Here is a 12,500-nt window from a genome sequence, read left to right on the forward strand (position 1 = left end):
ACAGACAGACGGACGGACAGAAAGACAGACAGACAGACAGAAAGACAGACAGACAGACAGACAGACAGACAGACAGACAGAAAGAAAGACAGACAGACAGACAGACAGACATAAAGAAAGACAGACAGAAAGACAGAAAGACTATAGATAGATAGATAGATAGATAGATAGATATATAGATAGATTTAACCCATGTTCTTTTGCAAAAAACACTGTATTGTCCAAATTAATGTGAGAGTTAATTTCTTTCATAATTACATTTATATTACTTTTTACAACATTCCCTTTAATGAATCTTTCTGGTGCTGGTTTATGTCGCTTTATGACATCCATACCATGAGTTCATTCCGCATGGCAAAGGTGCAAAATCAGCACAGTCATGGTTCCGGTGCAGTCAGATCTTTAACTTACTTGATAATTGAGGTAACACCTGGCAAAGCTTTACATCGGAACAAATAGGGCACATTTCAGAGGTCAGAGGTCAGAGGTCAGTACACTGAGAGAGAGAGCTGTAGGAGACAGGAAAAGGAGGAAGGACAGGAACGCTTCAGAGGAAGAAGAAGATGAGAGAGATACTCACTCGACGTATTTGGCCCACTGCGCTGGTTCAGACATGGCCATGAAGCAGCAGTTCGTCAAAATAGTGAACATAATGAAAAGACTGAATAAAGTACAACTGGTTAAGGACAACAGTCAAAAATAAGAACCTTATCTACCCCCCCCCCCCCCCCATAGAACACCAATGACATCACTTTGTAATTAAAAAAATTCCTACATCATAATGGAATCAAATGGAGAGCAAATGAAAACTTTTAACTTCTCAGATGATTCTCCTGAATAAATGACTTCTGTAATAAATAATAATGATTTGTCAAGATATTTGTCATTATGATTAATAATCAGAGCGGATCCACATTCGTTTTATAGCTCTATATTCTTACTGTATTACTAATGATACATTTTTTTGTTTTTATTGGCAAAAACATTTCATTTTAAGTGTTATATTTATTATAGTTTTTTATGGATTTTCTGTTTTCAATTTAAATTTTAGCTTTTGTTAAAGTTTTATTAATTTTAATGTTTCGTATTTTTTTGTTTATATATATATATATAAACATTTAATATTTAATAAAATAGCAAAAATAACTGTAATTTTGCTGTTTTAATGATGCATTTTTTTTATAATTTCTTGTGTTTTTTTAAATGATGCATGTCTATAAATAAAATATTTTTTAATTAAAAAATATTAGAAAAATGTAATTTTGTCATTACAGCTACAACATTTCTCATGTTCATTTAGTTAAACTTGATGTACTAAAATAACGAGAGGAAGATTGTCGGAGTGTGAATGGCATTATTTCATCATTTCAAGTGATTATGTATTGAACAGTTGATCATAACTAATAAAGTGAAAGGATGATAGAGAATTCAGACGTTCTCCATCATAAACACACTGTATATCACGATGATGGAGGTTTTCATGACAGGGTTTGAATGCAGAGGAGTGAAAGACTAAACGCTCGTATCATCAGCCGCTTTTTCTTCCACATGACGCTGAAAATTACAGTTCAGTCATTAAATCATGGCACTGGAAATACACTGTTTTAATGAAGAACACCTACGATTTTTTATTTTGGTCTTTGTACACTTCCGTGTATGAGTGTAATTCACACTAATTATGCCTACAATGTCCTAACATCAAATGCTTTACAGCATCTCGCCTTTAAATGAACTTTTACCTTCAGATGGTTTCTAATTTTATTTCCGATGCTCGTGGATTGATAGGCAGCGCGTCTCAGTTTCATCTTGTGTAAGACTTCTACTCGATGGCTTTTAAATGAACAGTAATAAGTGCAATTATGGTTAAAAGGTTAAAGATTCGTTCTCTATTCCTATAAGTGTATTATTATTTTGTGCTTCAGCTGTTTTTGGCGTTTCCAGAGTGAGTCGTGACGGTGGAAACAAGACGTCCTGAACAAGAACATCTCAGCCTCGTCACAAAACCCAGAAAGTGGCTCATGCTTTTACAATACAGGTGAAAATAGCCCAGGTCTGACATGAGAGGAATCTGTCTGGGAATTTTGATGAGAAATATCCAATTGAATATGACATTTTGAATGAATTCCAAGCTGGCGATTTTTGGAAATCATTTCCAGCATTTATATTTGCAAATATGTTCTATATCATTTATATATACAGTATATATTAATTTATTACAATACTTTTATTTTTAATCTATAATTACTATATTTAATTTTTTTATGTTTAAATTTATATCTTTTTTTTTATATATTTACATTTATATCATAATACTACTACTAATAAAAAATGTATATTTATAAAATATTATTATTTTATTATTATTGATTATATTCAATATGTTACTTTATAATTCATTATTTTATTATTATTTATTATTTTATTTTTATTTATTTATTATAAATATATTATTTATATATATATATATATATATATATATATATATATATATATATATATATATATATATATATATATATATATATATATATATAAATAAACAAATAATTACATCATATAGCTCCGCCCACAGTGAAATCTCATTGGTCCTAAATCCTAAAGCTTTATATTCAACATCAGACATGTCGTGATTGGCTGAGGTTGTTGCTTTCAGTGTGAACGGATGAATTACACATCACTGTTTGTGATAATCTAAGTCCTGCGATACACAACAACAGGCCGTCAGCTCTGGGAGAAGCCTCCGGAGTCTCCGTGTTGTGTGGCTCTTTCTCTCTCTGATTTTCACATTTTAATAATGAGCTCAATCACTTGAGCGAGTGTGTTCGGCGACTCTCTCTGTCGCATGAATGCGCTCTTGTGCTGCTGCTTAATCAAACATGTTTCCTGGCTCCGGCTCTCGCGGGAAATCTGCTATTAACACGGATGTGTGCCGTCTGTGTGGGCACAAACACATATGAGTCGTCACTGGTGGCCATGTGCCCTTCAACACACTTCTGATGAAATCTGTGTCATACTCCAGACCAGGGGTTTCAAAGTGAGGGCCCCAAGGGAGCCGAATGGTTTAGAGAACCACAGTGTAAAAAATTAAATAAATACAAATTAATATATATATATATATATATATATATATATATATATATATATATATTAAAATAAATAAATGAAAAGAAAATAGATAAAAATAATAATAAAATGAATAAATAATAAAATGTATTTAAAATGAATAAATAACAAATGATTTACAATTAATGAATGCATATATAGATATAAATATATAAATATATTTATATAAAGAAACTAAAAAAATATTAAAAGAGAAATTATTAAATAATTAATCCAAATTAGAATAGCTAAACATTCATTTGATTTAAAATAAATTATAATCAGAATAAAATCAATAAAATACAAATGAAAATAAATAGATTGATATAAACAAATACATTTTTTATTCGATTACAATATGTAAATGATAAAAATATAAAAAATAAATTAATAAAATAATAAATAAATATTTATGAGTAAAATAAATACATAATGATTAGAATATAAATACATATATGTTTTTAAATGGATTAAAATAAATAATAAAAAATAGAATCAAATCAATCAATAAATAATACAAATATATAATAATTTGTTCGAGTTGTTTTTCATAGGTATTTTACCTGTATTTTGAATTATGCATTGAATTATGAAGGAAATATCCTGATAGCAAACACAGTCCGTCAGTGGAGTATGTGTGGCTTTATATCAGACGAGGTGCCAGTATCAGGCGGCTGGGTGTACGACGGCCTGTCGGACCCTAAAAGGGGTGTGAGGTGAAGGGGAGGCAGCGACACCTTCACTGCGAGCCTCTTCACCTGCTTATCAACTCCACAAGAGCAAAGTGTCCACGAGCCCCGTCTCTGAACACCTCTGCAGCGGGGTATTTTTAGCAGGAGTGCAGACAGAGCTCTGGGAAAACACAGCCATCTGAACCTGGCTTTGTTGGAGCAGACCCTCATACGTGGCATAGCCTCTGAATGTCAGACTGAGAGACGAGAGCTCACGCGTTTTATTCTTTGTTGTACTGTACAGTTTTAAAGTTCAACTCTGTACCAGATGTTTCCTTAAAAAGTCTTCGGGAGAAATAAAAATAGACACAAAAGACGGTAACACCGTGTCCTAACTAGAGGCAATGCAATAATGCAGTGAAGTGGATTTGTTCATCAATTGTTTTATAATTCACACCCACCGTGAAATCTGATTGGTTGAACACTTAACAAAATGTTTTCCGATTGTGTTGCATTGAACAGAAGTTAGGAACAGTGATGTTTTAGTAGCTTTGAGATAGTATTATAAATATTATATTTTGAATTTGTTTTTATTTACTCATTTTCAATTTAAATTTTACCTAAAGTTTAGGAATTGTAGGTTTTTTTATCTTATTTTTATTTTTATTTTAGTTTTAGTTATTTTAGTACTTCGGTTTAAACTAAATAATAAATATTGCCTTGACAAAAAAAAAAAAAAAAAAAAAAAATTATAATAATAATATATATATATATATATATATATATATATATATATAAATACATTAAAAAAAAGTAAAAAAAAAAAAAAAAGTGTGTCTATTTTATTTTCAGCCAAATTGCTGAAATAGATGAAATGGCAAAAAGCTTTTAAAATAAAATAAAATAAAATAAAATAAAATAAAATAATGAAAGTTCAAGGTTTTGATTTTTTCTTCTTTTTTTTCAAGTTTTAGTTTCAGCCAACTACAATATCTCTAGTTCGGAAACCCAAGTCTGTTTGTGATACAGTAAAAAGCATACAATAAAAATTTATAATTTATATAATTATTTTGGACTGAACAGCTCAAAAAATCCTTTTTAGGGTAGAATTTGATTAGAAATATCTGACTTTTTATGTTAGACTTTCTTCCATTTGCTCTCCATGTATTCTCATTGCTATCTAAAAGAAACAAATAAGATAATTAGTATTTTTCTGAGCTAGTTATGTCATGCATTATTCTCTCTTGCTGAAAGTTTAGGCTCTTGACTTTAAAATGAAATGCACAATGTCTTTCACCAAAGTTTCCGAAATCCTGTTCTATGCCTCATTCTGTAGGTGTTCGTATATAAATGCTCATTCACAATCACTGCAGACGTCCAGAACTCAGCATGTCACCTTCAGCAGCAGCAGAAAGGATATGAGTGAACTAAAATCCTTATTGATGCTCTTCTAACGGGATGAAAAGGGCTAAAAATATAGAGTGCAGACGTGGCACTAAACCGGAAGATGGCCTTCCCTTTGTTCAGTACTACAAAAGTCTGTCAAGAAAGAAGAGAAAGGTTCATTAGTGGATTTAATATCAAACACAACATGAACCTCAAACATTTATGAAACAAGAGCAGGAGGAACTTTATAAGGGTTTATTGAATGATATGCACAATATGCTCCTGTTTCATAATTGATCCCCAATATGATGACCCCGGATCTGTAAATGTATATTTGCAACACATTTCAAGAGGAAAATGAGTTTACCTTTATAGATAAACTACTGTTCAAAAGATAGGGTGAAGAAGTTACATGTATTAATCAAAAATCTGTGTAAAAATGATCCTAGCATGATTAGCAAGTGACTAGCATGTTATTAACAAGTTTCTAGCATGATTAGCATGTTTCTAGCATGTTCCTAGCATGATTAGCAATTTACTAGCATGTTGCTAGAATATTTCTAGCATGTTCCTAGCATGATTAGCAAGTGACTAGCATGTCGCTAGAATGTTTCTAGCATTGTTAGCAAGTTACTAGCATGTCGCTAGTATGTTCCTAGCATGATTAGCAAGTGAATAGCATGACGTTAACATGATTAGCAAGTTATTAGCATGTTTCTGGCATGATTAGCATGTCGTTAGCATATAGATAGATAGATAGATAGATAGATAGATAGATAGATAGATAGATAGATAGATAGATAGATAGATAGACAGACAGATAGATAAAAATACAATTAAACTAAATAAATAGATTAAAACAAAGCAAACAATAACAAATAGAATAAAATCAATCATTAAATAATAAATGTTTACTGTAAATAAATATCAAATAAATAAATACAAACGAGATTTAAAATAAACAGATTCATATAAATAAAAAAATAAATAAAATTTAAATTAAATAAAGAACTAAATAATTAACTTACAAATAAATTACATTTTTAAAAATAAATAAATAAATTAAGATATAAAATGTGAATCAAATCTATCAATTAAATAAAATCCATTACAAATGGTAATAAATCGGATTACAATCCAAAATAACTGTTATCTACTTGAATATATTTTTAGTATAAAATATAACGTACTCCTGTGATCAGTTTTCAGTGTCACATGATCCTTCAGAATTCATTCTAATACATCTGATACATTTTGATACATTTGAATTTCTCAGGATTCTTTAAGGAACAGAATGTTCAAAAGCAGCACTTGTGTTACATTGTAAATGCCTCTTTTGATCACTCTACTGCACTCTTGCTGAGTAACACCACTGACTTCTTTCAAACAAAGACAATTTTTTGTGATAAGGGTATTCACACAAAGTGTAATTATAATGATAAAGCAGGAAGCGATGCTCGGGAGTGCAAACAACACGCAGATCCATTCCAGCGGGGCTCAGCGCTCTCGGGGGACTTCTGTCTGTCAGCAGGGTGGACTCCAGCGGGAGCGTTTTTCTCCCCGCGAGGAACAAACACACCTCACTGTTACCCAGGATTCATGGCCCCCTCGCAGAGCTCGATTTACACCATCTCCACTTCACATAAATAATGCGAGGAGTCACGGCGCAAAGAATAATTGCAGGCGGGCGGCATCAGGGTCAACAAATTTTATTGCGCTGCATCTTTGCTACAGTAAGAGTCTTTCTCGACGCTCCGGCGTGTGGCCTTTGTAACCTCTGCAAATAGCTGGCTTTCTCTGCCCTTATGTTCTCTATTCTTACATAACATCTAGGTCAAGTTTGGCTGTGTTTGTTTCCACTTTCCTCACTTCTCCTCTGGGATATCATCTGCCGACTGCAGGTCCACACGAGGGCAGAGGGAAATCCAAGCCAAACGCTGCCCTCGCTGTGGATCTGAGATGTAAATACATCCACCATCGTGTTCGAGCCAGAAATGAAACGTCTGTCGTCATCTCTACTCAAAACACAGAAGGAGTTATCGAGTAGATTCGCCAAGCTTTCACAGTTTGCAGAATTTCTGTCTTAAGTGCTATCTTATGAATTCAGAAGACTAGTCGTATTGAAAACTACTCTTATTAAGAAATGTTATCGATTGGACTGGAGAACACAATCTGAAATGATCATCTGTAGAGCTGCTGAATTTGTTTCATGACTGATGAACTTTATAACAATTTGTAATAAAAATGTAACAAATAAAAAATTATAAAAAATATAGAATATTATGATATAATATTAGGATTCAAGAGAACTGTATTCTGTGTTATTATACTGTAAAATGTAATTTATTTCTGTGATCAGATCTGTATTTTCAGCATCATTACTCTAGTCTTCAGTGTCACATGATCCTGGTCTAATTCCTTTGATACATTTGCTACGTCTGATACATTTGAAATAATTTGATACTTTTGAAAGCATTTATTTGAGACAGAAATCTTTTGTTACATTATAAATGCCACTTTTGATCAATTGAATTTTGGTTTTGTTTCATAACTCTTATCGTACACTGAACTTAATTGATCTGAATGACACTATTGTCATCTGTACAGCTGATTTTAAACTAGTTTCAGAATTAATTAACTTTGCAAACTTGAACTTAATTAAAAAATATCATAAACCCTTTGGTGCTTTGTAACACTCCCCCAAAAAAGGTACTTCTATGTACCATGTAGGTACTAAGATGTACTTTTAAGGTACTGATATGTATGTACCCTTTAAAGGTAAACAAGGTACAAAAGTGTCCTTTTGAAAAGGAACCGCCCCAGAGACAGCTTTTGTACCTTTTTTTCCTGAGATTGTATTGTGCGTCAACATACAGTTATGGTGAGTGAATGACAGCAGTTTTTACTGGAGTGAATAATCTTCAGTGAAATGCTTCTCTTCTTGGGCTTTGTCCGTTATCACTCAGAGCCCGACAGTGTCAACAAGTGCACTTAATACACTGACAAACCAGAGAAGTGTGAGAGCCACGTGGAGACATAGTGATAATGTTTCACGAGGACTACTGAAGGAGTGCATGCATGACAAGTCAAACAAGAAACATAAAGCTTATTTAAATTACTTTTATGAACGTTATTAGATTACTGACGTCTGTGATTTCGTTGATAGAAGTGTTATTGTCTGCTTATGTGAGGTCATGCACTTCGGATGCAAGCTAATCCCGTCCGAATAAGGAAAATTAGTGTCGGCTTGCAAAAATATCAAAGGACGGGGCCAAACTTTAATAGCAGGAGTCCTGATAAGTGTCAATTCATCTTTCTAAGCATTAGCCACCGGCTTAGGAAAGCCTAAACAGCGCACCGAAAATGGCATTTAAAGAGTTCTGAGTCAAAACATTCAGCTGAAACCCATAGAAATGGAGATTTGTGTGCTCGTGGAAGCAGACGCAGCAGCGGTGGCATTAAGAGCGGCTCACTGACTCACGCTATTCATCTGTCTGTTTTCCTGCAGCTCTCTGATTCACTGCAAACACATCAGCCGCACTTTACTGATGCTCCTCGTTAGGCTTTGTTCATTGCTAGTGTTTAAACCTTTCTGTCTGACCCAGGTAGAGCGAACAGACAATCGGGAGATGTTCCTGATCTCAAACATCAGGTAAAAATGTACAGATCGAACACTTGACCACTAATCTCATTACTGCACAGAGACGAAAAGATGTTTCTAAAAGTAAATTATGCTGCCTCATTCTTGCCTAACGCAGCACCTTTTGCACAGAATGCAGTCTGTGTATGCGGATATCCGCATACATACACAGAGAATAGGAGATCTATTAGCAGAACGTGTTGACTTTAGCAATCTTTGTTGCATTATACGCCAAAGGTGACTGTACAAAAATGGGTAAAAATCAACATTTTAAGTTCTTTTTGCATAGTTTGCATGGCTATAACTAAAGAAGCATTAAATATATCCTAATATCCTTTTAGATGTTGGTTCTTAACAAACTTTTCTTTTACCACTCTCATTTTTAAGGCCCTATATGAGTCAAATCCAGAGATATTAGGATCTCAATGTGGCTCCATGAGTAAATATGAAATTTTCACAAGAGATTTACCCAAGTCGCAGAATGCATCATGACAAGCTCATTGAACCATGAATCCAAAACATTTTCATTCAGTAGTGAACAATAAAGATAAAACAGTTGAAAATCGAATATTGTTCCCATTGTGTGTGCAAGTCATAAAGTCCATAGAGTTGAATATACTGTATAGCGATTTTCGCCTACGTGATTGTTTATATCACTGCAAAATATAACTATACTACCGCACACCTTAATATATATATATAATGTTGCATATATAGTATATCCAACTTGTACTAGAATACATATAGTATATACTTACATAAAGCCATATATACAGTATTATATAACAAATCTGCTTAATTGTTTATATCATCGTCAAATGTATCTATATTATCGCCAAGCTCTTCGTATAAAGTTGGATATATAAGTATAACCAACTTTATCCGCATGCATATTTATATAAAGTCGTGTAAATATATTGCAACAAAATGTAAACTATATTACCGGACAGCTCCAGTGTGCTAAACGCAACTATAAAGCATACAGAAATTAGGATAATATAAACAGTAAAGCTTGATGTGATTTGACTAAAGGCACTTTGGTGGGTTTCAGAACTGAGTCTTTATCTGTAAAGGACTGAATGGCTTCTACATGTCTGCTGTGGTGTCGATTACTCACTCTCCTGTTCTGGAAGTAAAACGGATCGATGTCTTCCAGAGGGACGCCCACCAGTCCAGGAGGAATGTCTCCAAAGATTCGCGGGAGCTGCTTTCCGGCCTCCAGGTCGGCCTGGGACTTGAGCGGCTCCACGTCGCCCAGGTCCTCCTTGTACTTCTTGGCATTGCGGGCCTTCTCCTCGGCGATCCGCTGCTCGATTCCAGCCAGGGACTCACGAGTGAACCGGTGTAGACTGTCAGGACCCGGTGGAAACAGTATGGCTGCCATCTTCTCATCCTGAGCCTCCTGTCCAAGTGGTTACTTCACAGCTGGTGAGGAAAGAAGAACGTGTTATTCAGTTCAGATGCAGCATTCTCAGTTATCGAAGTATTAACTTTATATCAGATATGTCCATCATTATTTTGGTTTTACACAGAGAATAGGAGGTCTATTAGCAGAATGTGTTGACTTTATCAATCTTTGTTGCATTATACGCCAATGGTGACTGTGCAAAAATGGGTAAAAATCTAAATTTTAAGTTCTTTTTACATAGTTTGCATGGCTATAACTAAAGAAGCATTCGAGATATCTTAATATCCTTTTAGATGTTGGTTCTTAACTTACTTTTCTTTTAACACTCTCATTTTTAAGGCCCTATATGAGTCAAATCCAGAGATATTAGGATCTCAATGTGGCTCCAAGAGTAAATATGACATTTTCACCAGAGATTTGGAGCTAAATTACTGGGGGTGACTGTAGGAAGATGGCAGCATCATTATTTTAGTTTTATACAGAGATTAGTAACTGTGTTAGTAAAATATATTGACCCTAGTAATCTTTGTTGCTTTAATGTGCCTATGGTGAGCATTCGAAATGGTAAAAAAAACAAAAAAACAAGTTTTTTTGAAAGTTTGCATGGCTGTAACTCAAGGATTAATAAAGATCTCTTAATATCCTTTTAGAAGTGAGTGCTTAATAAACTTTTCTTGTAGCATCCTCATTTTTAACACTCTATATGATTCATATTCAGAGATACTGGGATCTCGAAATGGCTCCAAGAGTAAATATTTGTAGACTGAAGACTGGAGTAATGGCTGCCCGAAATTCAGCTTTGTATCACAGAAATAAATTACATTTTAAAATGTATTCAAACACAAAATAATTATTTTAAATTGTAATATTTCACAGTATTACTTTTAGTTTTTTTTTTACTGTATTTATTATTAAAATAAATGCAAAAGGCGTCTTTCAAAATATTAAAAAATCTTAATGACCAGCAGTGTATGAAATATGAAACTGAATGGCAGACTTTGGTATATTGGCAAATCTGAGTTTTAAGAGAAATCTAGAGGAAGTAACATGGGTTTATTTCTCAGGAGATACATTTGTTTTAGTTTTGTTTTTTTAAAACATCTATTTAATAAGAAAAAGTGCAATTCTTGAAATATTGTGACAATTTCAGAGCTCATCCTAATCTTTAGAGGTTGTTTATGATTATTTTAAAGAAAATTCTTTAAATTCTTCTCAAGGTTTGTTTTAAGAACAAAGTTTTGGGATTACAGTAAACAATATTCTTAACTTTTTTTTCTTAAGTCAGAAAACAAGAAGAAAATAACCGGTAAAAGAATTAAACAAATGATTGCCTGAGAAACAAATCCACGATCTTCACTGCTAGTAATTATTTTCACGAAGCCATTGTTTCTGAGTTTGATCTTTATGTTTTGAGTCATCGCGGCAGCTGGTCTGTAAAGCCATCGCTGAGAGTGTTTCGCTCATTTGGACGCAAACAAACACGACAACCTTTCTGACGACAAGAAAAAACAGAGATCGGACCATCTGTTCCTCCGTTCGATTGAATGATGGGACGAGAGATCACTTCTCATCTGTTCAAGCATGCGGTGTGGAGCGGCCACAAATCGCACAGCACAATGACAACATCTGCAGCTGAACCTCTGAGATCCCAGCTATGTTTGAGCTTCAACAAGTGGCTCCTTCAAACCTGAACCAGATGATTAGTCTAAACACTCAGCTCTCAGAGAAATAAAGTTGAGAGATGATGATTATAGACCACTCGATGGTAGAAATGTCTCAGATGGTATAGAGATTTTGCTATACCAGAGTATTTACATGGTTAGCATGGCTATTTTAGTATTTATTTGTAGTTTTTAGTAATATCTCGAATTAAACTTTAAAAAACTTTAAATTTCTAACTTGTAACAATACTTCTAACTTTTGATCTACTGAATTATATTATTTATTATATTTATTTATTTGTATTTTATTCATTTTTTATGTTTTAAATGTTAGAAATTTTGTAAAAAAAAATTGTTCATTTTTTTTTTTACATTTTAACAATTTAATTTAATTTAATTTAATTTAATTTAATTTAATTTAATTTAATTTAATTTAATTTAATTTAATTTAATTTGTTTACAATAAATTTCCATTTGATAACATTAGTAAACTACATCAGTTACCATCAAATAATAATTAAAAACATTTCTAAAGCATTTATTAATCATATTTAATGATTAATTAAATCAGAAATTGTTTAATTGTTTGATATTTTAATAGACCTGAGCTAACAAACAATGTACTACTACTG

General features: G+C 32.9%; 1 protein-coding gene across 2 annotated transcripts in view; it reads right to left on the reverse strand.

Moving 5' to 3' along the window:
* The window catches only part of LOC127946327 (sodium channel protein type 4 subunit alpha), a 144,433-nt gene that overhangs the window by 107,336 nt on the left and 24,597 nt on the right, over window positions 1-12,500 (reverse strand). Inside the window, exons 2-4 of one of the 2 annotated variants that reach the window (XM_052542828.1) lie at window positions 9,917-10,224; window positions 5,194-5,312; window positions 581-670 (exon numbers count right to left, since the gene is read on the reverse strand). In XM_052542828.1, coding sequence (XP_052398788.1) covers window positions 581-670; window positions 5,194-5,312; window positions 9,917-10,183 — 476 coding nt within the window. In that variant the 5' untranslated portion in view covers window positions 10,184-10,224. Of the gene's footprint in view, window positions 1-580; window positions 682-5,193; window positions 5,313-9,916; window positions 10,225-12,500 lie in introns of those variants that run through there. The other variant, XM_052542827.1, reaches the window with a different exon arrangement.

The sequence above is a fragment of the Carassius gibelio genome, chromosome A24, assembly GCF_023724105.1.
Source record: "Carassius gibelio isolate Cgi1373 ecotype wild population from Czech Republic chromosome A24, carGib1.2-hapl.c, whole genome shotgun sequence".
In the NCBI taxonomy this organism is placed as follows: Eukaryota; Metazoa; Chordata; class Actinopteri; order Cypriniformes; family Cyprinidae; genus Carassius; species Carassius gibelio.